Source organism: Carcharodon carcharias, chromosome 15 (genome assembly GCF_017639515.1).
Source record: "Carcharodon carcharias isolate sCarCar2 chromosome 15, sCarCar2.pri, whole genome shotgun sequence".
Lineage (NCBI taxonomy): Eukaryota > Metazoa > Chordata > Chondrichthyes > Lamniformes > Lamnidae > Carcharodon > Carcharodon carcharias.
In genome coordinates this window covers 122824265-122851492 of record NC_054481.1, presented here as the reverse complement: position 1 = coordinate 122851492, position 27228 = coordinate 122824265, and the positions used below count along the sequence as shown (strand labels likewise).

The following is a 27228-nucleotide window of genomic DNA, read 5'->3' as shown; positions in this document are numbered from 1 at the left end:
TGAGCTGCCTGATAAAATTATGAAGCTGAGCTGTTTATGTACATAGAACAATAGAAAATTAACAGCACAGAAGGACGCCATTCGGCCCACCTTGTCCTTAAAATGTACTCCATTTTTTTTAGGTTAAAGAGGTCTCCCGAATTGAAGATCCAATTCTTGAAGCCTGCTGTTACCTATATTTGTTTTGGTGTTATGCTTTCCTAAACATACTTCCATTTACTTTTGTAACTCTATAGAAACCATCTCACCTCTCCATACAGGAACTCCATCGAGGCCAACCATTCCTCCTACCACAGTCTATCCTCAGACAACCAAATGGTCGAAAATGTCCTCCTCAACAGTCACATCTTCGACAAGGGAAGAAATCATACCAACAGCACGGGTTGAAAAGAAGGATTCGCCAGTTGTTGAAGCCATGCTCCCTCCCAGATCCACAGCATGGCCTACACATACCACAAGATCACATGTCCGATCCAAGTCAACCATGATAACCAGGCATCCTTTTGTCACTGCCTACCCCACCACTGCCCAGCCTACAACACCCGTCATTCCATCTGAACCCCCTGATCAGTCAGGCAGTGGGGATTTCAGTGGGGATACAGATCTTGAAGCAAGTGGTGACCTAGAAGCAAGTGGAGTAGAGCCTATGGGTAATGTGAATTGTTTGTGCTTGGTTCATGATGCATGAGAGCATTTATTTGCGGAGTGCTGCACGGGGCGCTGAATTAGAACTATGGTGCCTTAAAATTGTTGGAATAAGTACATAGGCATAACCTTAAAAGCCAATCTCATAAACTTTCACCTCCCCTCCAAAAAAAAGGTAGAGTTTGGTAGCACAAAGCAGCTCAATTCTAGATTGCAGGAGGAAAACCCAGTAACATCTTAGCAAAAGTCTTGCTCTTTCATGGTGTTTGGTTATGTGACACTGTTTTAAGCGTGGATGACAAGCAACTGTTGAGGCTGAAGAGCTCTTCAGTGGCTTAGGTGGATAAGCCAATGAGTAGCTCACTAGGTGAAATTACATTAAACATAGTTGATCTAGCTTATAATTACAAACCCACGACCACTACCTTCTAGAAGGACAAGGGCGGCAGACACATGGGAACACCACCACCTGGAAGATCCCTCCAAGCCGCTCACCATCCTGACTTGGAAGTATATCACCGTTCCTTTACTATCGCTGGGTCGAAATCCTGAACTCCCTCCCTAACAGCACTGTGGGTGTATGTACACTGCATGGACTGCAGAGGTTCATGAAGGCAGCAAACCACCACCTTCTCAAGGGCAATTAGAGATGAGCAATAAATGCTGGCCCAGCCAGCGAAGCCCACATCCCTTGAATGAATAAAAAAAAAATTGTAATTGTGGTCCAAGATTTGCAAACCTTTGAACTCAAAGGTCTGTCAAGCGTAATGCTACCACTTTATGTATAAAGGTTTACAACTGCTAATTGTAGCTGGAACCTATACAGAGTAACATGCAGAAAGGCTGAGCTATGAACAATAATGGACAGGTAAGTATCCTCTAGTCCATCCAGCCATTCTCATACAATTTGTGATACCTTATTCATCACAATACATACACCTACCCCACCCAATATCAATACCCCTGGGAGAGCTGAAAGAACTGATTAAATAAAACTGAGGACAATTTGGGGGTAGGTTCCCCTGCGAGCCCCTTAGGCAATCAAAACTAGCCCTGGAGAAGTGTAAAATAACTGCTCATGAACTGATATTTGCCTGCTGCAACAAAATAAAAGATGGAAATTGGGTTCTTGGTGTGGCGGTTTTGGGCACCATAATTGTGTACTCTTTTTTGTAACATGAAGCCACATTTTACCTAGCGTAGCCAGAATATTAGTCTCGTGGAGCAGCACAGATTCTGATAGTGAAACCTCAAACACAATTCCTACAGTCTGCGGGGTTGTCTCCCATACAGCGTTGTTACCTAAAATGCTCTCGCTGCCCCTCAAATTTGAAAAGCAGAGTCATCGGCCATTTTGCAATTTGGAGCATTTCAAGCAGGCAATTCAGTCGTCCCCATTGAGAGTAAAATTTACCATTAGGTTCTCACAGCAGCCGTATGGTCAGACATGTGTGACCTCTGCCCCTGTTGCAGTTGAATTTGGTCAGTCCCTGTTTGCTGGAAACAAGCTAAAAGTGTAAAATTGGAATTCAAAGGCAGTGTAAGAATTATCTTTAGTACTTTTTTCAAGTAACTCTGTTAAGTTAAATAAATATTAAAAGCCATTGCTGTAAATAAAGGTGCAGAGTAGCATTCATTTGATACAATATTTATCAAAGCAGACAGATGCAACTAAATAATTCATGCCTTACATTGGGTTTATCTGGTAAGCCTCTACTGCATACATATTCTTTATTTGCACCACAAGGATTTATATAAAAAATAATTTAACAATGTTCTGAATATTAAATAAGTGACTGTGATGACAACCCTATTGAATTGATGTGTGTGTTTCCCACTGACCTCATGACATCGTAGGTTTTCAGTAGTCAAGGCCACATATTTTCTGTGATGTGCCCTTTACAGATACAATCAAAAGTCCACTCTCCTCTTATCTATTAAACCCAATTTTTATATAACACTCAATATTAGAGTCTAAAATTGTGAAATTGTGCCATCCAAATGCTTAATTGTAGAATCCTACAGCATAGAAGGAGCCAGTCGTCTCATTGTACTGAGTTGTTTGAGATTCCTTTACCCGTTGTCTTTATAGCATTAAAGTGCTCTCTTTAATGTGTTCATTCCTCCTTTAAAATAGTGGATAAAGTAATTTTGTTTAAATCATGTCAAATATTCACATGCTAATATTGATTTCATCACCCGTGTCATGCAAAAGAACGTATTAATATAATCAGGACTTTAGACAAGTAGAAATTATTCCAGTTTGTCATATTTGGTAGTGTTAAAATGTGGACAGCATAATTTATGCAGTATACAGTGATGTTAAAATAATTGGCACCAGGGTGTAATGTCAGTTTGTATTCGTGGGACTATCAGATCCAATGTTCTTTAATGAGCTTATAGGCTCAAGTAAAGTATTTAAAAGATGCCTTTACAAGCCTCTAATTTTTTTGGAGTTCAGTATTCAGCTGACCTAAGTTATAGTTCAGTCTTTGTTATCTATAGGTTCCAATGAGTCAATAGATGCTCCAGCGCCAGTCTCGATTGAAAGGTCCTCGTGTGATAACACCGAGTTCGGCTGTTGCCCTGATGGAAAAACACCATCTGTGGATGGTGAGGGAGGCAACTGTCCACGTAAGTACCCTGAAGTATAGGAGAGCCACACCTAGCTGAGATCACTAACCGTTTTCCAGGGACAGATTGCTCTGTAGCGTTTGTCAGAATGCCATGTGTTGAGCGGTCTGTATTGTCTGGGGGTAATGTTCTGAGTGTAAGCTCATGGTACCTTGCCCACGCCAGTGCATATTGTTAAAACACAGACTGCCTTCAGGTGTACACAAAACCATACCCTTTAATAGCCTTAAAACTGTTTCTGGTGCAGAAATTCCCTCCACAGAAGTTGTGGCAATATTACACAGACACCTGATGAATCCATGGGGTACAATTTACTCTGTTTTTACTGAGCTGGTTAACGAAGTTAAATTTTTGTCTGCATTATCATAACACAGCCTGTTAACCCATTTAGTGTCAAGATGGTTAAGCCAAAAATTTGATGAAAACATTTAGCACAATAATAACAAAAAAAAAAGCAGCAAAAAAAAGTGTTTCTTTTTCATTTGCTTTATTAGAATATTTCAACATTTTTTGACTGTGAACTGACAATTCCTTTTCTTTCCAATTTTCTTCCAACATATGCCCACCCTAAGCAGCAGGCCAGAAATTCACAAAAATTCTGAAAATACATTCAGTGAGAAAATTGTGGTGGTAAATAGGTTTTCTTATTTTGCAAATTATAGGTTTTGAATTTATTGCAGATAAACGTGTTGGAAATTCTTTCTTTCCATAAAACCCCCCAATCAAGAACTTAAGTAAATGATGGCATTTCATATGATCGAAGGAATTGAGTCAATTAACGATGTATTCATTCCTACATGAAAGTGCAGAATCTGAATGTCACTGATGCAGAGTGTGTTTTAATTTCTATTGAAAAGTGACTGCTCTAGAAACTTAATTTCTTTATTCATTTCCTGCTGGTTTAAACCTGCCTCTTCTCTAACGACTCTTTCTCTTTGTCTGCTTAACTTCTTGCCAACCTCAATAGTTTGGAGCTGTGGAGCAAATCTTGTGGTAACATCTGGTATTTATGGCATTGTGTTATGAACCAAGTTTACATGTACACCTATTCCAAGCTTCCTCTGAACTACTAATTCAAAGAATATATCATCCTACTAACCCTAAGACTGGCACTACCAACCTCCATTCACTGTTATATCAGCCAGTGATGCAGCCTTGTTTATTGTTGCTGACTGGGGCGTTGATTAATGCCAGGTTTCCCACTGTGATTTTGCTTTCAATAGCTACTAAAGTGTTCCAAGGAGTTCTCATTTTGGAAGAGGTCGAGGGTCAAGAACTTTTTTACACACCGGAGATGGATGATCCTAAGTCGGAGCTATTTGGTGAAACAGCCAGAAGTATTGAAAGCGCTGTAAGTGGCAGCTGACGAATGATGCTCTTGTCCTCTCATTTGCGCCAAATAAGTAAGCCAAGGCCGTTCATGGATGCTGTATAATGCTTAATTAGCAAAAACAAACTGTTGGTTCCCAGGTATGCGAAGTTCGGCTTGCATTAGTTTCTGAAACATGACCACTAACTTGTGGTTTCATTTCATTTCTGATTTATTTGCCATGTGTTGGAATATATTGGCCCAGAGTCAGCTTTCTCTGTTCTCTAGGAAGAATGGATTGTGTATTGCTGCCGCAGGCTACTGTGGTTAGTCTCTTCTTTCACCAGCAAACCTCTGGGAAATGCTTCTTCTTCCCTGGGTGCCATTCACCTCCATTCAGTCCATTACTGCTGTTGCCTTTTTTAAGTTTTACTTGTCATTTTGTGGATAAGGAACATGTACTGCAAATGCTCTTCAGCTTAAACAAAAAAAAACAAACTTAAATCAAGCTTGCTTCACAGCAGTAACGGAGTTTCCTCCATTTTCCCATCCCTGTGTCCCCATTAGGAACCCTCCACTGCAGAATTTTCACTTCATCTTCGGGAGCAGCTTGAGAATTTTGCAAGTAGAATTGCCCTCAGGTTTTCCCTTCTGTCCATATTGGTGGCACTCTTCACACTTTGGAAGCCCATCTAAAATCAGGCAGTCAGTGGGTTGGAGTGAGGGGTAAGTGTTCAAATGAGTACAGAGCGCTAGCAAAGAGGCTACTCTCCACAAAGTTCTGGCTGAGAACCATGCTGCGCAATCAGGATACTGGTTAGTTATGAAGAGGAATTGATTAATCCCATTGTTTTCAGCGAATTTTAGATTTACTTCTAAATTGTCTAACTGGTTATTTAATTATGTGTCGCACAATCTCATCCCCATCCAGCTGGAAGAACTCTTGGGGAACTCAAACGTCAAGAAGGATTTTAAGAGTGTCCGAGTCCGTGGTCTGGGAGCAAGCAAATCCGTGCGTGCCATTGTTGAAGTCCACTTTGATCCAAGTAAGTACAAGATAGCCAACCTATCATGGGTCATGGGCCAATCACAGGAAAAGGGCTAAAAGGTTTACGGGTGGTTTGTTCTTGCTCCCTGTTTGTTTAGTTGCAGCATCATTACTAATACAATAATATCGATATTATGTTTTATAATTTTCCCAGGAACAATTTACACTTCCCGTGACGTACAAAGGGCTTTACTTCAGCAAGTAAGGCTCTCCAAGAAGAAATCTATTATTGTGAAGAAACCAGAACAGGACAACATCAAAATCGTCGACTTTGGTAATGTGTTTTCTGTTGTCTTTTCCTCTCCCATCCCCTGCTCAGATTCTCTGGTCATTCCCTCTCTGCTAAAGGTGAAGAGTCTCTCTCTGGGCTAGGGTTCCACAGATAGCAGCAGTCTTTCATATCTGGGCCTGTACACTGAGCATCAGTGGATTGTTTAGCTTTGGGGAACAGCTGAACTTACTTGGCAACCCCATATGTCAATGTAAATCAGCCAGGAGTCTTGGCCAGTCCCGTTAGTAACACCATCGCAACTAAGACTAAATAACATGGGCCAAAACCTAGACCAGGGACCTTCATAGTCTCTGTGTTTTGGTTACCACACTACAGACTCTGTTTTTAAAGTTGTAGACTATACAATCCCTGGTAACAATTAGTAATTTTTTTTTTTTGTTGAGTCCAGCATTTGAGTTGTATTAATGTATCTTCATCACCAGCATATAAAAGAATGATTATCCATTCTGTTTTATTTTAATACTTGCTAATGAACACCACCTTCTGCTGAGAGCTCTGAACTATAATGTGTACAACCGTGGAGAAATACAACTTGCTGGAATGTTAATATTTTTAACCATTAGGGAAGGATAGCGTATCTTGCAATGTGTTCTGGGTAGCACAACCTCATCATAATAAAACTGTGCTCCTCAGATGTTCCTCCATTTTTTAAAAAGAATGGAACACCCTCTCAGAGCTATGGCCAATAACTGAAACAGCTGTTTTCTCATTTTATTTACTAAACTTCTCTGTGAACTTCCACGCAACACATGATAAACTTCAATGGGGTTGTGCTCACTGGATGGAAGTGAATGAAAGAGTATCACCCTCTGGTGGTGGGAAGCTTATAGACCAAGATTTCTCGGTATATACAAGCTGCAGGACAATCACTTGGCAGACCATTAGGATTTATGAACGTATTCTTTGAAATTTTAAAGGTCAAAGGCCCACTTGGAAGATAAGACATTAATGGTTTTGCACTACACTTGCTGGTACTGCACTGATTCCTGTTTCAATCCCAGGAAGCTAAGTCTGTGGATGTAATCAATGCCATTACCATGGTGAGGGCCGTTTTGGGGAGGAAGCAATAGTCTAATGTTGGTGTCATTTTTTATTTGTCTCTCTCTTCCTCCAAATGCAACATTTTTAAAAGCACTTCCCTCTGAATTTATATATCTTAAATTATTCAAATTGTGTTTGCGATTGTATCCATTGAGAATAATTACTTAGTTCTGCCAGTCATACTGTCCTTTGTGTCAGCGCACAATTAACACTTGCACCCAGCAGCTACGATATAGATGATACAATATAAATGATGTACAAACTATGGAGCTTGGTATTCCTGAGAACAAGCGCAGGGCTCCTTTCAACTGTGACTGAATCTAGAACAGAGAATGTTGAATTCTGTTTGCCGAGTTAGAAGGCAGAATTTTAGAAGTACTTTACTCTTAAGTTAAGTGTGTTCAAACGTTTTATCTGGGATTGTATTCTAAGTCTTCTAAAACTGTGGGACAATTCTCACATCAAAGCTAAATGCATTTGCTTGGGGGCAATTTTATGACTTCACACTTTTGGTGGTAGGATTAGCCCACTGGGAATATGTGGACCTGGATTTTCACCCTCAAGGCAGGAATCGCACGTTGGGTCATTTCCCAACATTGTGATCCTTCCTCCATGGCGTCTTCAAGGCAGGGACTCATTAGAATTGGGCCTGAGCTGGGAACAGAGGCCGGCAGATGGCAAGCTGAGCAGGTTAGAAGGTCCGCCTCTGTTCACTGGGGCATCAGCCCAGTTATGTTAATGAGTGTTAGGCACCCTAGCCCTCACCTGTCATCCCTCTCACCCCCCCCCCACCCATCCCCATGCCCTCTTTATACCCCCAATGCTCCCTCATATTCCCCTATTAGCCCTCCATGAACCTTATGTCCACTCACCCACTATCCACTATGGACAAAACTCATGAGTGCTATAATGACATAGAAAAGTCTTTGAGATGCTTGTGAAGTTGTCCAAACAAACAGCCATCAAAAACCTCTTCAAAAAACTTCAGTCCTCTGAGAAGCTCATAAAACTGTCAATCAAACATACAGTCATTCAAACTCCACTTAAAATTTTAGACTGTTTAAATGTTCATAGAACAGTCAAAATAAGCAAATAGCCATTCAAAAAACTCTTCCAAAAACATATTAGCTGCTCACAAAACAGTCAATCAGAACAAAGCACACAGCTCCTTTAACAGCTGTATCAATAACCCCTGCTGAACTAAATCCATTAGTGGGGCTTGGAGCTCAGCCAAGAATTCATAATTGGATTCCAAAACACCGCTGTGTCATCAAAGCGCCTAGAGCTGATTACATTAAAGCCTTTTGAAGCAATGGAGCAGGTGACTATCTGTTGCATTGCTCCAAAGGCTGAACAGGTGACTGGACTGTCAAAGAAAAGATTAAATCACAGGGGAAATTGACGCATTAAAATCTTAACCTCAATACTGTTTCCTGCAGAAGAGCCCTTTCTCAACTGGATAAAGTACTCTAATGCACCTGAACATTTTCATACTGCTGGTCAATTTGATGGTTGTTTACCTTTTAAAAACAAAGCCCTTACATTGATCACTATATTCAAAACATATTTAACTTAGCACACACCATTACATTGTAACAAGTGAAGTTGTCAGCACCTTTATAACTTGCCTATCAAAAGGTTTTTGTCTCCAACCTAGGCTTTCCCCATGACTCGTGACTCCTCTGAGGTGCCGTGAACCACATTTCCTAACAAAACCGGCCTGGCTCCATGGAAATGCAGGGGGGGCGGTGGGATCTAAGATGCCCACCCCCACAATGGAGGAGGTAAAGGGCAGGATTGCTGTGCGCAGGCTTGCGACCTGCACCCTTATCCTGAGGCCATAAAAATCCCACGCGGTAGGAATGGTGTCGGGACTCCTAAACTGCAGGTGCCATCCACCATTTTTAAATCCCCCGTTCTAACAAGGGCAGAGGCATGGAAATCCAGCCCATCAAATTTACAGTACAGAAACAGGCCATTTGGTCCTGGGAGGAGACTTGCCTGTTTTACATTCCACACAAACCTCTGCTCAATCCATTTACTTCATCTCCCATCAACATATCCTTCTCTTCCTTTCTTCCTCACTTACCAATCTAGGTTTTTGCTCTGTTCATTAATGGAATGTGAACATTAATTGGCCCATCCCTGACTGCCCTTGAGGAGCTGGTAGTGAGCTGCCTTCTAGTACTGTGGCAGCCCATGTGGTGTAGGTACACCCACAGTGCTGTTAGGGAGGGAGTTCCAGGATTTTTACCCAGTGACAGTGAAGGAACGGCCGATATAGTTCCAAATCAAAATGGTGTTCCTTAAATAGTGTCTGGATGATCTCCCTAAAATGCATCTCTGCTATTTGCCTCTTATGGTAGCAAGTTCTGCGTTCCCACCATTCTCTACGCAGAAGCGTTTCTCCTGAATTCCGTACCACAGTTATTTGTAATAAATCTTGTATTTATGCCCCCTTGTCCCATTAGTGGAAGCATCCTCGCTAAATCCATCATATTGAGCACTTCCTAAATTTAAAGACCTCTATCAGGTCATCTCTCAGTCTCTTTGCTGGAGAAATGACTCTCCAGCCTGCTCAGTCTTTTCAGATATTTCTGGACGTTCAGTTCTGGTACTATCCTTGTAAATCCTTTTTGTTCTCTCCCCAATGCTTCCATGTTTTCTTTGTAATATGGAAACTAGAATTGATCACAACACTCTTTAAGTGTAGCCTGACCGAGTTTCTATTGCAGTCACTGGAACTGAATATAAGGCACTGCCTGAAAAAGTCGGCCGATCCGATATCACTCGTTTGCTCCATCGCCCAAGATGATTTTCGGCCCCGATATACATTTAACATAACTCCTCTGCCTTTGAATTCCGTTCCTCTAGCAATGCACCCCCAGTGTTTCGTCTGAACGTGGGCTGCTTGACCCTTCAGTCTTCCAGATGAATGAAATATTGCCACCTCTATGTGCTCCAGGGCGTCTTTAGCAGCAGATATGTTGCTTTGCCTGGGTTTGGACGTTGTGCTGCGCTAATTCACAAGCCTGCATGCGTAGGCCGCAGGCTCCGGATTGCTTCTCTTTGGGAGGCGCCTGGGGCAGAATTTTGAGGTCGGCGGGCCTGGGAGCGACCGGGAAACGGGCCAACTAAGGTCAGCCCAGCGTGGACAGCGGCTCTCCAATGGCCGGGCAGGGGGTGGGGCCCTGTCGGCGGGACCCGGCGGCCGCTTTAAAACCAGCACAGTCAAGCCCCGGAAGGCTGCCGGCGACGAGGAGAACTCCGGTGTTGTCAGCAAAGTAGACGGCAGGCGGGAGGGCCGGTCGGGTGGGCGCTCGGACCCCTGGTTCTCTGATGAGTGCCCCTCGGTCCCTCCTGGAGGAGGTGGCTGCCAGGAGCAGCACCCTTGTCCCCAGGGATGAAAGGAACAGGCCACTGCACCTAACGAAAAGGGCTTGGGAAGAGGTGGCAGTCCGGTCAGCGGCCATGATGTTTTGTGGCGCACCTGGGTCCAGTGCTGCAAGAGGTTTAATGACCTGCTGTGCTTGGGAAGGTTGAGTACCGTGTCGGCATGGATCAGTGTGGTGAAGTGTTAAGGTCTGGCCATCGCCCCATGGAGCTCAGGGGTGCTAGAGTCTGAGTACCAACTGTCAAGGAGGCCGGAGCTGGGCAAGGGGGTGAGCCCTGGCTGCTTGGGCTGAGTGCCCTTGCGGCTCGAGGGCCACGACTCGGATGTGCCCTGTGAGGTGCTCCTCAGGTAGGGTTGGCCAGGCTGCAATGGGGCTGCAGGTAGAGAGAGTGGACTCATCAATGCTCCTCTGTCCTTTCAGGAGAAGACGATCCATAACAACATTGAAAGGTTGCAGACAGGCAGAGGCCCCCCAAACCTCCTAATCCTATCCAAGGTTCGAGCAGGAGGCCTTGGAGCTGGAGAGGTGCCATGCACATCGGTCAACCAGCCACAGAGAGGCTGGGGTGTCAGACGAAGGTGCGAGTGCAGTGCACAGAGGTGAGAGTTTCAGATGGTGCAAACATTCTGGTGTAGTCTCTTCATTGATGGGAGCCTCAAAAATGGCGTCCCCATTGATCATTGAAAGACGATGGCACCATGATGCAGATCTCCATTGTCTCACCAGAGTACCTGGCAGGTACAGTGACAGTGTGATGGCTTAAACTAGTGACATGTTGTTGTTCTCCCTTAGATTCACCAGCACGCACTCAATCACAGGTCCCTGAAGAGCCACCCCTGACACCAGAGAACTGCCAGTCTCCAGATGCACCTGCATCACACCCGCTCCCTGAACCAGGCACCAGCGCAGATACCTGCACCTCAGTGGGCGTTAGATCTTCGGCTAGAATGTCTGTGCACAGCGGTGAGGGCACTTCACACTCGCTTGAGGGGCAGGTGGAGGCAGAGTGTGCCCAGGGCGCCGGCAGTAGGAGGACTGCTGGAGACCAGGGCGATGCTCAGTCGAAGGCAGATGGTGAGCCTCTGGAGTCGTCCATTAAGCGGCAGATGCTGGATGTCCAGCGAGATGTGCGGGAGGATCTGGCGGTGATCCATAAGGGTATGCGTGCCATGGTCTCCATTATGGAGGAGTCCATGCAGAGCATCAGCAATGCGTTGACCCTCATGGCCAAGCACACTGCCTCCTCCATTGAGAGAGTGGCGACTCTCATGGAGAGGCAGCTCCAGGAACAGAATCAGATGTTCCTGGGGCACTCAGACATGCAAGCCCTCACACAGGCAATGACCTCAGGTGGGCAAGTATCCATGTGGAAGATGAATGAGGCACCCAGTATCCCAGCTATGTGCCATGTCCACCAATGGTGAGCAGGGAGGTCCAGAGCGACCTCAAGTTGCTACACGAGCTGCCTGTCATCTCTGCGGGCTCCTCTCAGGGTGCTCCGGATGAGGGCAGCAGCTCCTCTGCCCCTCCACCAATGGCCGTGGCATTGCAAGAGGCTGCGGTGACTGGGGAGATGCCAGCCCGTGGCACTGGCCGCTCCCTCCCAGGCGGGGCCAGCACAAGCTCCACTGGTTAGAGGACAACCGCCAAGGTCATCAAAGTCAACAGAACACTAGAGTCAGCAGCTATCTCCAATGCTGCTGCCAGTGAGGGGGTGGTGGGCACCAAAACGTACCACTCGTAAGCATCATGAGCCCAAGAGGGACTGGTCATGGGTGATCTTCTGTTGTGCAATGTTTTGTTTATTTTAACGGGTCTGGGGTTGAGGACCAGGGAAGGTTCTGTTAATTTGTTATGAGTGTCAACGTGAAATAAATTTTCTTTTGTTGTAATGGCCTGAGTGTGTTTCCCCCTTTTTTATTTAATGTGGTGCAGGGTATGGCAGTATGTAATGCTGGACGTGGATGGCTTGAAACTGTATTACACAGGCATTGAGTGGACTTTGGGTTTAAATGAAAGGGTCATTTCAGACATCCAGGATGGAGGCAGCAGCCCTGGCATGTGTTGGAAGATGATCTTTGGCAGGCTAGCTGAAGGAGCATTGGATCAAGGCATCCCTGGTGTCCCTGACTCCCTGGAGGTTACAGATCTCTGCCTCCATGTCCTCAGTGTTCTCCTCACCATGCTCCTCTTCGGACTCACTACTGGACTCATCCCCTGTGGCCTGTGCAGCTGCATTGATCCTCTTCTTCCAGTTGGTCCTCCCCTGCTGGTGCCAGATTGTAGAGAGCGCAGCATCAGTGACACCCGCTCTGGGGGTAATTGTAGTGCTGTCCCTGAGCGGTCCAGGCATCTGAAGCAATCTTGAGAAGACCTATGGTTCTCTTTATCACTGCCCTTGAGTGATAAGTGGAGTAATGCTGCTCTGCCTCTGTTCTTGAGTGGTGGAGAGGCATCATGAGCCACCTTCTGAGGGGATAGCCCTTGTCACCCAGCAGCCATCCATCCAGCCGGGCCGGAGCACTGAAGAGCCTCGGCACCTGGGAGCATCGGAGGATGTAGGTGTCATGGGAGCTGCCTGGGTACCTTGCACAGACTTGTAGAATCAGCATCCTGTGATCACACACTATCTGCACATTCATCAAGTGGAAGCCCTTCCTGTTGACGAAGGCACTGGGCTCACCTGCTGGCACCTTGATAGCCACATGTGTACAGTCTATAGCACCCTGGACGTGGGAGAACCCAGCAATCACTGCGAAGCCTCTGGCTCACTCAGCCTGGCTGGCCTCATCCATACGGTAAAAAATAATGGTCAGTACCCACCTGAACAGAGCTTCTGTCACCAGTTTGATGTAACTGTGGACAGCTGATTGGGAGACTCCACACAGATCCCCCCCCCTTGGTAAGAGCCGGAGGCATTGAAGTTGAGGCCACTGTGACCTTCAGAGCCACTGGCATGGGGTGTCCATCCACACAGTCGGAGCTGATCTCAGGCCCAATCATCTGGTAAATGGAGGTCACGCTCTCCCTTGAGAGGCGAAGACTCCTTCGGCATTGAACCTCAGGCATATTGAGGTAGCTGCATCACTGCCTGTAAACCCTGGCAGCAGGATAGTGGCGTCTTCTGTAGCCCCTTCCACCTTGGACTACGTGCTGGCCCTGCGCCCCTTGTGCCTGCGCCTCTCCTCCCACAGGTCCCTCCCCTGGAAGCTGCTTGGGACACCTGGCCTCCTCTCCCTTCTGCCCCTCTCTCCCTCCTCAGAGGAGGTGCCTCCAGCAGAGACTACAATCCCCATTACCAGGGTAAAGGAAGGCTGTCTGATACCTAGAAGGATCCACATGGTCAAAATCCTCAGGGAGCCTTTGGAGACACCAACGCTGCCTGGAAATGCTAACAATGAAGCCCCGAACAGAGATGAAGCTGCCAAGTACCGATAAGTCAAGGGCGGCAAACTATCTGCCAAGCTCCTCACGACTCACTCTGGCAACGCTACTGACCCCTTTTATCCCACCCGTGGGTGAGGTTTGTGAAAGTGTCGGCTGGCCGCCTGCCCATTTCGCCCATGAAATCACACGGGCAGCGAAAAATCACAGTCAGTCGGCTTTTTAATGACCTTAAATGGCCTCTTTAGTAATGGCGGGCAGGGCTCTGGCACCCGCTCGCGCCCGCCGACTAAACTATTGGGCGATGGCGTCGAGATACTCGCCCGAGGTCATCGTGTGCGTGCCTGCCACGGGGACATAAAGTTCTGCCCCTGGAAGAAGTGCCCATTGTCAGATTATATGATATTTGAATCCTTGGTGACTAGTAAGGGGGGGGGGGAGAGAGAGAGAGAGAGAGAGAGAGAAATGAGTTCTGCGCTATCAATTGCAGAGTCTCCCTGTCCCTTCGTTGTGTGATTTTTATATTCATTCCTTGTAGTGCTTAACCTTCAAACCATCCAAATGATCTGTGGAGGAGAGTACGCTTCTTAAATCTATTTTTTGCCCCCCCCCCCCCATTGCCTTTCCTATTATTTGAGTGATAAAGGGGCTTTTGGCCAGGGTGAGTATCTTTATCCTTCCTGGAAGGTGTATACCTGAAACAAAGACGAGTATCGATTGCAGCTTTGAAATGGAAGCTCTAGAAGTTAAATCACCACGATTGTAATACAAGGATCTGAGCTGTATGTGAAAAATATATTCCTAACTTTAACAAGTACGTTATTGTGTCAATACAATCAATTTTTGTTTGATAGGTGATGTATAAATGGAGGTTGTTGTAATTAACATTTGACAGATTTATGTAAATGTAAGTTATCAAAGTATTTTAAATTCTGTTGCCATGTACTGTGGAACAGGCGGTTTAATTTAGTTTGTATGTGGATTTTCCTGTTTGATTTTTATTGTAGATTGGGCGCCAGTGCTGTTTACAACAACCAGCACGACCACAGCAGCCACAACAATCCCAGTCACCACTGCTTCCACGCTGGTCACCCTCCCGCTGACAATTACCAGGCGGCCCTTCTCTACCACTAGACGGCCTAAAACCCACCCACAGGTTAAGGGGCTTTCCACTACACCCACAACCACGGCAAAGGCAGCCACCACCAGGAGGCCCCATTACTCCAAGGATATTCATGCCGAACTGCCAGATGTGTTACCCAAGCCTTGTGATTTCCACCCTTGTCTCCATGGAGGTACCTGTGAAGATGACGGGAAGGATTACACTTGCAGTTGCCCAGCCGGCAGGGGAGGAGCTGTCTGTGAGCAAAGTAAGAAATGCTAAAGTGATAATAGGCTCTTGTATTTTCCAAATAATGAGTTTAAGGGTAAGGCTTCTTCTCTCCCTGAAGATTATGTTCTCTCCAGTTTTTCGTTTCTCCTGACGATGTTGACCCTTAGCTGGCGTAAGGTTTAGAAGGCCCTATGGTGTTTTGTAAGCCTGGCCGTTAGACATCTCTGAGCTTTGTTAGTGAATTTGACTGACGGACATCAAATCCGATTCTATCTTCACCTAACATTCAGAATAGCCCATTTCCAGTAGAGGTCAATGCATAGGAGGCAAGAGTGTGGACAATGGCCAAACCCACCCCCCTGGCCCCCAGCCTTTCTGAGCCAGGGATATGTGGCCATTTGTCGCATCCCCACCATTGTCATTGTGGTGATCGACTAGCTTTGCATAGACCAGTGATTGAAGCTGCAACCTTGCCGAACCACACGCTTGCAAGACTTTACTCCTGCCTCAAGAATAAAATGTTTATTTCTTAAGGGGACACTTTTCCTTTGTTTCTCTAAGTATCATGTCTGAGCCAAAAGAACAAGGGATGTTTTTTCTCTAGATTGCAGCCAGAGTAGTTAAGTCTTCTGGAGGTGATCCTTCCAGTATTCCCCCCTCCTTGTTGGAAAGTGACTGACCTCTGCAAGCCCCCTGCAAATGGCAGTATGCCTGAAATCAGGAACTCAACCTCGACCACCTCTGCCACGAACCTATGGTGAAACCATTCTGCGCTGCAGCATGTCAAAGCCTAATCAGGTTTTTGTGGTGTTAGTACTGTGCATATTGACTCAATGTGCATAAGATGTAGCCATTTTTCATGTCAATGTTGTTGTTTGTCTGGAGAAAGCTAGAGGGAATAGAAGTCAAGAAACTAAACAGAGCCCTTTGTAATGTTATTAAGTGAACAACATACATCTTTGTTAGCATTGTACTTGCCCTGTAAATCATAAACTATATTAATTTCATAGAATCACTGCTGTGCTAGCTCTTTGAAAGAAATATTCAGTTCGTCCCATTCTTTCCCCATAGACTTGTACATTTTTCCTTTACATCTAATGGTACCTTTTGTGTTTTCTTTTGTGGTTGGGGCATAAAAATAGCTGAATAAATTTCTGTGTTTGGAATACTCAGCAAATGAATTATGCCTTATTGTCATTTTCCATACCTGTTGGGGCCTCATGAGCTACGTTCTTCAGATAAATCTGACACTGAGCAACCTGCCTAATACTTGCTAAAGTGGTATCTGTACTGACTCATCTTATCGCCAACTGTAGTTTGGATTGAAAGTCACATTGTGCTGTGATACTACTTCAGAGGCTGCCCATATAATGTTGTCACATGTAATTCATTACTATTGCAGTAAATATCTTTCCATTTTAACACGTGGTAATCCTTTTTGTTTTGCTACAAAGAAATTGGAGCGGTATTTTTCTACATTGGTATTGTTGGTCTCCCAGAATGTGTAAATTATGTCGTGTTTCATTGTACCACTACTGCTCCTGGTTTAAGGGAAGTCAAGGACATAAGGAATGAAGGAGCTTAGCAAGCTGTAAGACATGCTATAGACATTGGGCAGCTGCAGTTACAGAGCGAGTCATTAATGTAGTGTGCACAAGACTCAAATTTGGCAGCCAGCTGATACATTCCATTATTAAAGGTTTCTCATTTAGCGTAATTGTGAAAGAGGAACCTTGAAAACAGATTGTAGGTTGTCTGTCACTAAATTATTTTAAAAAGGGAAGTAAAAAGGTAAAAATATAAAATTTGTCTCCCTTTCTGTAAACTATTACTGGTATATGAACCGTTTTAAAGTCTTTTTCTAAAATATAACTTAATTGGCTAATCAAGTTATTTTGTCATTTAAAAAATGGGTTTTGTTCAGAAATCACAGGCGGTGCTAATACTTGAAACGCTGTTAAGACCTGTTTCATTTTGTACAGCAATTGTGTATCATTTACCCGAGTTTGGTGGTAAGTCTTACCTGGCATTTAAGACTATGAAGGCTTACTACACAGTGCGTATCAGTCTAGAATTCCGTGCCTCTGACCTGGATGGCTTACTGTTGTACAATGGACAGAAGAAAGGCAAAGATTTCATCTCTCTAGCCCTTGTAAGGGGCCATGTGGAGCTAAGGTAAAATGTGCATTTCTGTTAAAAGAATCAAATTGTTTACCATAGTCCAATTACTAGCCTATGTTTTTGATAATTTTAGGATAATGTAAAGCATGAAATAAGCAGATCATTCCTTCCTTTGTAAATTCTCTACATTATAAAAGTACAAATTCAGTTATAACCATATACATTGCCCACTGTAAACTATTACAGTGTAGTCCCTAAGCTAGACTTCCATGGAGGAATAAAATTAAATTTTATTTTGGTCCTTGAGATATTGATCCTTTGTTCCTGAGGCACTGGTGTAAAAATTGTATTTTATATATTATTTTACCATTACCAGTAGCATTCCACAAATAACTGCTACCATGGTCTCAACAACACCAGACCCTAACTATTTCAGAGTATTTAGTCATCTCAGTGGGTAATAAATGTTTTTAATAATCTACCAGACGGTAATAGAGACAAAAACATCTGTGTTATTTAAAATACAGCTGGATGGTATGATGGGAGATTTAACATACTAATTGGATGGGTCCCAAGGGACCATATAGTCTTCTCTCATCTTTAACTTTCCTTGGGTTCCTCTTGTGCTCCTCCAAGGACGTACTTATCCCTTTAACATTCAGTCCCTTTTATAGCCAGGCACCTACCCATTCTTCATTCTTCGGAGTCTGCTTTAGATATCTGCTGCTCATGGATAGGGAAGGGGGCAATTTTATTATCTGCAGCAAATTTGTATTTGTGTCCTGTCATGCTGCAATTTAAGTTAAATAAGCTACGAGAATTCATTGCGTCAGTACCTTTCAGCATCTTAAAAATGTGAACGTGTCCCGAAACAAGCTTTCCTTCAGTTAGAACAATCTTAACTCAGTTAGACTGTACTCTTCACTGAGCTACAGAATCACATTCACTTTTTCCTCTCCATGTAGTCATGTATAGCCCGGGGGAGAAAGAAATGAGGTCAAAAGTGTGTATATCAAACTTCTCCGCCTCCCTCTGCGCCTTTAACAACCTCCTCAAAACCAATCTTTTGGTTCAAGGTATCGGTCATTGTTCTTAACCTCTCTCTTTCCAGCTCAGCATTCACCCTCCTTACACTTATTGGTGAAATTCCTTGCAAATTGTTACCCTTTTGTTTGTAACTGTTACATTTTTGAGGCTGGCGTAAGTAATGGAGTTTGTCAATCGTTAAGTCGATTTTATTAACAAACTGAGGGAAATTGATATCAAGTTGAAACTTATTAAAGCACCCAACCTATGGTAAAGAAGAATGTTGCCTACAGGCCTCTTCTTAAGAAAACCAGCGCTTGAGGAGTCGAGGCGCTGGTCGGTTCTGAATTTGCAGCCAGCTCCCAGTCGTCACCTTAGTCAATTTGATCCTTTCTCAATCCCTACAGATTCAACACTGGCTCTGGAACTGGCATCATCATCAGTAAGACACGCATAGAACCTGGGAAATGGCACCAAGTGGTCGTGAATCGCAACCGGCGCAGTGGAATGCTGTCGGTGGATGGTGAGCCGCATGTGATCGGGGAAAGTCCTGCTGGAACAGATGGACTAAATCTGGACACAGACCTATTCCTGGGAGGAGCACCAGAGGATGAAATGGCACTGTAAATGTTCTCTATTTTTCCTGGAAGGTGTAATTTCTATTTAGATTGTCCATTTGGCTGATTTCATTACCACACGCTGCCCTTCCAACTCCAGAAGCACTTGGCTATCTGATGAGACAATCAGTGGCTTTGTCTGCCCTCTTAAGGTGGATGTAAAAAGACTCCACGACGTTATTTCAATGAAGGTCAATGGGGAGTATCTGGTTGTTATCAACAATACTGGTTGTGGGACCTTGCTATGCACAATTAGGTTGCCACATTTCCCACATTATATCAGTGACTCTGGGTGGTATTTTCTGGCCCCGCCCACCACGGGGATCATCCGGTCCCGCCGAAAGCCAATTGGCTGGGCTGCCGAATCTCCTGTGCCGGGTCCTGCCACGCTGGGGGCCTGAAAATCCCAGCCTACCTTTCTAAAAGTACTTCATTGCATGTCAGCTTCGCTGGTGGATATATCTGCAGTTGATGTCGCAACTTATGTGTCCAATACAGTTTGGTAACTCAATCTCAGTACAGGTTCTGCAATGACTGCCAGGCAAAACTGGACTAGGGTAGATGCAAGCTTTGGGGTATGCAGGCCTCATCTGTGTTGTGCTGACTTCAGCTTGGTGCAGAACCCCTTCCTCTTCTTAGAGCCAGTGTGATTCAAAAGTGCACTAAGAGCTGTAAGTGTTCTATGAGAATCACTTGACCCTTTGCTGAGATGTTTAGTGGTGGAGTGTGCTCCAGGGTAGGAGAGAGGAGGTGTCAGGGAGCTGGTGTTCAGCCTCTGTTAGATCAGGGTCGATCCACCAGATAACAACAATGCCGCCCTTATCATCAGCTTTAGATTGGACCTGAGAGAACAGAGTGCTGTAAGTTCAGAGAGAGATGGCTAAGAGCGAGTGAAGGGAGCAGAGAAGTTGAGACAATGATGTCACACTGTTAGTTCTCAATGGAACGATGTAGACAGGTCAAGAGGGCTCCAGGTGGAAGCAGAACTCTAAAGTGGGGAGAAAGGGCCCTCTTTGCAGGAGAAAGATTCCTGGCCAAAAGAATGGGTGTGGATTCAAAGGTGTCAGAAGAAGAGCTCAGTATTGTGCTGAGCTTGAAATCCTCTCAGGTGCAGACGTAAGGGGATGAAGCTGATACCTTTCCTAATCGTTTAGGGTCAGGGAGGGGAAGGTCAGACGGGATGGTGAAAGCACGGCAAGAGGTCGAAGTCTGGAAGAAGGAATTGGATCAGAGGAAAGTGAAGAGGAAGAAGGATCCAGAGCAGCATTTTTATCCAAGAATTGTTGAAGCAACTAACCTGACATCCTAAGCTGATGTTAGCTCTGTCTTCCTCTCCACAGATGCTATCAGACCTGCTGAGTTTCTCCAGCAATTTTTGTTTATGTTTCAGGTTTCCAGTATCCGCATTTAGTGGTTACTCCTTAGTAATCAGGAAGAGGAACCTTTGCTAATTGTCCCTAATGTAGTGGCACCGAGACCAGTACAATAGATAACTTAGCACAGTTCAGGAACAGGCCATAAAAGCAACAAACTGCGGATGCTGGAAATCCAAAACAAAAATAAAAATACCTGGAAAAACTCAGCAGGTTCGACAGCATCTGCGGAGAGGAACACAGTTAACGTTTCGAGTCCGTATGACTCTTCAACAGAACTAAGGAAAAATAGAAAAGAGGTGAAATATAAGCTGGTTTAAGGGGGTTGGGACAGGTAGAGCTGAATAGAGGGCCAGCGATACATGGAGATAACCAAAAGATTTTTTTTTCCCCAATAATTTATATATATTTTTCTTTTCCCACCTTTTTCCATTATTTTTAAATGTATTTCCATCCATTGTTTTATCTCTACCTTTTAGCCTATTTCGATCCCTTCCCCCCACCCTACCCCCACTAGGGCTATCTGTACCTTTATGATCACATTCCTTAGATAATATCACCAGCTTCACCACCTCTTTGTCCTTTTGTCAATGACATCTTTTGGCTATCTCCACCCTCTATCCAGCTGTCCCCCCAACCCCCTTAAACCAGCTAATATTTCACCTCTTTTCTATTTTTACTTAGTTCTGTTGAAGAGTCATACGGACTCGAAACATTAACTGTGCTCCTCTCCGCCAGACCTGCTGAGTTTTTCCAGGTATTTTTATTTTTGTTCAGGAAGAGGCCATGGTCTGTGCATCTCTGAACTACCCCCACCCTGAGCGTAGTATGTAACCCAAGTCACTGAGAAACATGGTATGAGAAAAACAATTAAAATTGAGCTTCCAACGTGAATTTTGAGTAAAATAACAGTAAATATGCTGGATAACACTCAGCAGGACAGGCAGTAACTGTGGAAGGAGAAATAGAGTTAACATTTCAGGGTGACAAAATTCTGATGAAAAATCAGCAGCCGGAAACGTTAACTCAGTTCGTCTCTTCGCCGAAGTTACCCACCCTCTTGAGTGTTTTCCACCGTTTTCTGTTTTTATTTAAAATTTGCAGCCCCCGCTGTATTTTTCATTTTTTTTTTTGTCTGTGAATTTGTATGTATTAAATACCAGCGCGTCCTTTTCTCATTGTGTCAGTCGTCTGGCTTGCTCCGCTGCTCTGGGTTTTACAACAAATGCTTTTCATTTCCCCAGCGTTACAGAGAGAACAGCAGCAACCAAAGGGCTCAAGGGCTGCATCCGACTTCTCGATGTCAATAATCTGGTCTATGTCCTCGAGGAAACGGGCAGTGATGTCTTGTATGGCAGTGGGGTTGGAGAGTGCGGAAATAACCCCTGTCAACCCAACCCCTGTAAGAATTATGGCAAGTGCCGTGCAAAGGAGGCAGAGATGTTCCACTGTGAATGTGTCAGTGGGTTTTCAGGTAACCACTTTGTTCATTTTCTTGCTTTGATTGCCAATGTAGCTCTTTCCTAATGTCATACGTAGCAAATACTTTCATTTCCAGGGCTGATCTTGAGATTTTTGTTTTTTAAAGGGCTACTTTTTGGTTTTTAGGATTGTCTTTTTCATTCTCACGAACCCCCTTTTTTAGGTAATGCAGTCACATAGTAGTCACCTTCTGTATTTGTGTTGAATTTTTTCCTCCTTTAGGACAGATAAGGTAATACATATATCAAAGACGGCATATATATTTAAAAAATATTTTAACCTGGAATCTGCTGGAGCTCTCTTAATTTACCTGTAGACTCAACTATTTCAACACACTCCTGGCTGGTCTCCCACATTCTACCCTCCTTAATCTTGAGGTCATCCAAAACCCTGCTGCTTATGCCTTAGCTCCCAGCAAGTCCCATTCCCCTGTGCTCGCTGATCTACATTATACTTCTGAAGCTCCTGGGTTCTGGTAGTCGCCCGTTTACTGCAATCCCAGAACAATCGGGAAGGCCAATGTCTTATTAGGTAGGGTAGTCGTAGCTGGATAAGCAGCGGGAAGCTTAGCTGTGCCTTAACTGGTTCTGACTAGTTAAGCTGCAGCTGTACCCATGCCTGAAACCTTCCTTAGCCCTGGCCTCGTGTTAATCTGTCAACTAAGTGGGTTATGTCCCCTTCAGAGAGAGAGTGTGTACAACAACACCAGACAAACGGAAAGTATGTCTGTGTGCATTTTTCAGGAGCTGGAGGTTTGGAATCACTTAGGCAATGGTGATGGCTTTCTGAGTGGGTAAATACACAGCTAACAGAAAATCCATCAAACGATACGAGTCACAATGAACGTCTTCTACTGGTCGATACTCATGATTCATTCTATGGAAACTTGCCAGTCTCCCAGCTCCAAGTTTAGTAACTTATAAGAAATTTCTCTTTTTGCAGAGGGAACCAGATGCCACAGTTTAATTATAACATTGTCCTTTCATCAGTGGAACCTGGGTTTGATGCAGCGCAGGTGGATGAGGCGAAGAAGCTGTTAGTTATGTGGGTTCCGCTTGAAGTATGTTAGAAAAGATCCCAGTAAATATCGGCTCACTGCAGAAGACTTCTCCCACAGTCTGACGTAAATTGTAACTGAAATCTACGGGCAGAGTTTCGCCCTCGTCGGGCGGGTTCAGTGGGGGCAGTCAGGAAGCTGCCCACCCCCCACAATCGGGGCCGGTCCGCGATTTCACACCAATGGAGGACCGCCCAGCGTAAAATGCACGTGGCAGCGTTCAGCTGTGTGGCCGGGGGAGGGGGGGGGGGGGGGGTGAAGAGAGGAGGGCGAGCGCAAACTTAGCACACGCGGTGGGTTCGCGCAAGGAAAGCTCCCCGAGACACAGAGCTGCCTCAGGGAGATGAACGTTTCTCGAAGTAAAAGATAAAGAATTTTAAGGTGTTTTAAACAAAAAATCCCCCTCATGTGACTCTGATTAATGTTAGAAATTAAGAATAATTTTTTTTTTTAATGACGGATCGAAACCCCATCCTGCCTGTATATGTGGTTTCGCCAAAAAATGCAGAGTTTGCCTGTCAACCTTAAAGTTGGGCGGGGCAGTGAAAAATGTTAATCAATTGGATCATTAATGGCCTTATTAGATCTTTTAGTTGACACTGCAGCCAACTCCCACACGTCTCCACCGACCGAAACATCGCACATCACTTTACGCTCGAGCGGATCTGGCACACGCCCACCCACTCAGCGAGAAACCCTGGTCTATATTTCTGACCTGAGAGTCCACAAGGTTGTCTGATTTGGAAAACAAAAAAATTGACATATTGGTGCAGGTCGAGGTGCATGCTAACGTCGAGGCACATTGTTGGGGCACAATGGATCAAACCTGGCTTAAGGGAATCGAGGGGTCTGTGGACGCTGGCTGGGGAATGTGGAGTTGAGATAGAAGATCAGACATGATCTCAGTGACTGACAGAGCAGGCTCGAGGAGCTGCATGGCTTATGTTCTCACTTGGCCTTGGTCGCAACTTTCTGCCTGATCAGGCACATTGTTAGATGCTGTTTTGGGGCGGCGGGGGGGGGGGGGGTCCAAATGGAAAAATGTTGCATTTTCAGACATTGAGATTTTCCACAATACTTGAGTTCCATAAGGATTGAGGGTGTAGAACATGCCCTTCGAACAGAAAATACTCCCCCCTCCCCCAGACTTTCTTTCATCCTCGTTCCATCTATTGTTCAGTTTTCACACACAATTCCACATTCTCTAGGTGAGGGACCAATAAGTTTAATTTACAGGTCTTTGCCAGATCAGCCCTTGAGCTGCCTAATAGAAAGTCCGTGTGCAAGAGTAATCCATGAGCCGTTTGCCTTCTCCATTATTATTATTTTTAGAACTTCTTCATGTTGGTTAGCGTGAGCAATGTAGATTCGAATTGTAAGATGGTATTTGGTTGCTAATGGGTGGCTAATGAAATTTAACACTCCATCCTTCCAGGACCAACTTGTGCAGATGAGCACAACCCATGTGACCCCAACCCATGCCATCCGTCAGCCAAATGCTTGGTGCTACCTGAAGGTGGGGCAAAGTGCGAATGTCCGATGGGGCGCGAGGGAGAGTTCTGTGAAAGAGGTAAAAATCTAGTGCTGCGTTTTCACCTCAAACGAGCAGGAAATCAGCAGCAGCAGACTTCGGTTCAGTGATGAGTGTTGTTAACGGTTAGAATTGAGATTAATCAATGCTATTATTGTTCAGTCAGGCGCACTTTTCACTAGAAACCGGCGTGCGATCAAATATAAAATATGAGTAACACATTGATTGATGATGGTAAATTTTTCTGCTAATGTTAAAGGGCCTCAGCTGATTTCATGATTTCTTTTGTTTCCTTTGTGAAATTTGTGTTGGGGGTGAACATACAAACACAGGCATTGTGCACAGCTGTGCCAGCAGCAATCACTGTTACTTATCTTTGGGGAAGAGTGATTTAATTTCAGATGCTACTTGGAGATTTGAAGACAGAACAGAAAATTGCCGGTTTAAAGATCAGCTGAAATTGCTGTCCAGTACAGAGTGAACAACACATTTTTGCCTTTTTGGAAAGAAAAAATGCAACTGAATCTAGCTGATCAAATGCTATCGAGGCCAGAGAAGCATCAGCTCAGAAACATACGTTCGAATAGGTTTGACTTAGGAGCAGAGATGCAAAGTTACTGCTCCTAATTGCTAACCATCTTTGAGAGCCTTGGAGCAAAGGAGATTGAGGAGAAATTTTATAGACGTGTGCAAGATTATGACAGGTTTAGATACGGTAGGCAAAGGAATGATATTCCCACTAGTTGATCGTACAAGAACAAGAGGACACAGATTTGAGGTTTTGGACAAAAGATGTAGAGCAGGATGTGAGGAGGAACTTTTTTTTAGGCAGTGATTGGTAATGATGCTGCCCATGAGAATGGTGGAAGCGGAGACAGGGCATGATTTCAAAAGGAAATTGGGCACTTGGAAAGGGCTATGGGGATGGAGCAGGGGAAGGGGACTGATTGGATTGCTCTATAGAGAACTGGCATAAACTCAATGGGCCGAATAGCCTCCGTTTGTGCTGTTACAACTCTCTAACCATCAGCAGATTGAAGATGCTAAGAAGAAAGGAGGCAGATGATGATTTTACGTTACAGTGTGATGGATTCTTGTGTCACTTGTTCCATGCAAGTAAGACCTGTGGAATGAAACTGGTTGGAGTTGAATTTAATCCAACCTCTTGAGTTTTGCTTCATCCATAGAGTTTTAGCTCCTTAAAGACGTCTCTTTAATTGGTTGTTTCACTCAGCAGATTGAGTTGGCATAAATACTTAAAGGATAAATTATTTAAATCCTGCAGAGGAGAAGGGAGTTTACAAGTTAATTGGATTTTATTTATTGCATGCCTGATATAATTCTTTAAAATGTACTGCGTGGATGAGAGAGAATTGTTACATGAGAAAGGACCGGAAGGGAAAATAAATGTGAAACCTCCACAATTGAATCATTTTGACAGGTAAAAGGGATGAGGCTAGGGCTGAAATTGTGGGGTGTTGCTGTCGCTGTTCACTACCTCACCAATAAGTGGCGCTCTAAGTTCGTAAAGTGTTGTTTCATTCAGCACGAATGTGCACACTTACTTCCTGCTGTCCTCCCAGACAGGCTGAGATTTTGAGGAGCTGACTTGCCCAACTGAACCTGATTTCCATGAAATTCTACCTGAATATAGAATACACCGGAATTTTGCGACAGCGGGACTTGATCTGTCCCGCTGAAGTCAGTGGAGTTTAGAGTGGCTGGCCGCATTTTAATGCCCTGTCCTCACTGCAATGGGGCTGTAATATTCCAGCCCGGCAGATTCTGTAACTCAAAGATTCAATACCACATTCTCCTCGTGGGACGTGTGGATTGGGTAGATTATTCAAGTCTGCGTTGGTTCCAAGATTACAGTTGAATTAATAGTTACGACTGTTCTGCCACTGACTCTTTTCACTACCCTGCTTACCTCATTGGAAACAAGCCTCATTCTTGGTTCTGTGGATGAGTTTCTAGTAGCTGGAGTGTGATCTGATTTCTGGGACTTTCTAGATGAAAAGGCAAGTGCTTAACACGACGGGCAGGGGAGAGTTACTGCCAACCATTATAAAAAGGCACATAAAATATAAAACAGTTTGAATCCATTTATCCTCCTTCTGCCCCTTGCCTCTATAAACTGATTATTTTGAGGAGCTACTCTATGTTGCATTTAACATGCCACACAATGACTATTCAACCTGTTCGACATTTTCCCAAGAGAATACATAGTGCTGTAGCATTGACAAGATTCAAAGCAGTGTGTGCTGAATGATAAGATGTCAGTTGAAGAAGTGCTAAAAGAATGAATATTATGTTTTTGGTTGAACGAGTACTCTTTCATTGACAGAGCTCAAGGGTAAGAATATTTCATGTCATCTTCGCAAAACCTTGGAAGTGCCTGATCGCTCAGAATTCTTTCAACCCCGGCCTGTTTCATGAATAGAAATTTATCGATTTAAGAAAATTGTGACTGAAATCTGTTTCCCTGAGCCATGCATTAAAATGGAGATTTATGGTTGCGCTGTAGAACTATCGTCTAAGTAGTACGGCAAAATTGCAGACACAGAAGTCTGCTTCCTTTCTGACAGCCTCCAGAGATTGTTCCAAGTGACAGTTTTCATGTACGAACCAGGACAGATAATCAAAGCACGACTGAAACTTAGCAACAGGAGGCTTTACAGCCAAGACTGATCCATGTTGTATGGTGTTGGTTATAGTTCGGTAGGACTGAAGTAGTCTTCATGGTCGTATGTAAGTTAACTGCAACTCTTTATTGACTCTTAGAACTACTTATAAATATACAGTAAAGGCTACAAGCTAGGAGCTGTCTTCGTGCTTGCTGGTACACACAGCTCTGTCCAACTCCCGACTAACCCTGGGTGCGGATCATGTACTCTCTTACGTCACAGTGTGAGCAGTACTGTACTTAGTCCCACATTA

The 27228-nt window shown here is 44.4% G+C and overlaps 1 protein-coding gene across 3 annotated transcripts in view; it reads left to right on the top strand.

Moving 5' to 3' along the window:
- The window catches only part of agrn (agrin), a 478028-nt gene that overhangs the window by 409116 nt on the left and 41684 nt on the right, over window positions 1-27228 (top strand). For all 3 annotated transcript variants that reach the window (XM_041206167.1, XM_041206169.1, XM_041206168.1), the window contains 10 exons: window positions 261-650; window positions 3151-3279; window positions 4503-4630; window positions 5520-5634; window positions 5791-5910; window positions 14756-15118; window positions 17064-17256; window positions 18636-18851; window positions 21463-21692; window positions 24193-24327. In XM_041206167.1, coding sequence (XP_041062101.1) covers window positions 261-650; window positions 3151-3279; window positions 4503-4630; window positions 5520-5634; window positions 5791-5910; window positions 14756-15118; window positions 17064-17256; window positions 18636-18851; window positions 21463-21692; window positions 24193-24327 — 2019 coding nt within the window. The remainder of the gene's footprint in view (window positions 1-260; window positions 651-3150; window positions 3280-4502; window positions 4631-5519; window positions 5635-5790; window positions 5911-14755; window positions 15119-17063; window positions 17257-18635; window positions 18852-21462; window positions 21693-24192; window positions 24328-27228) is intronic.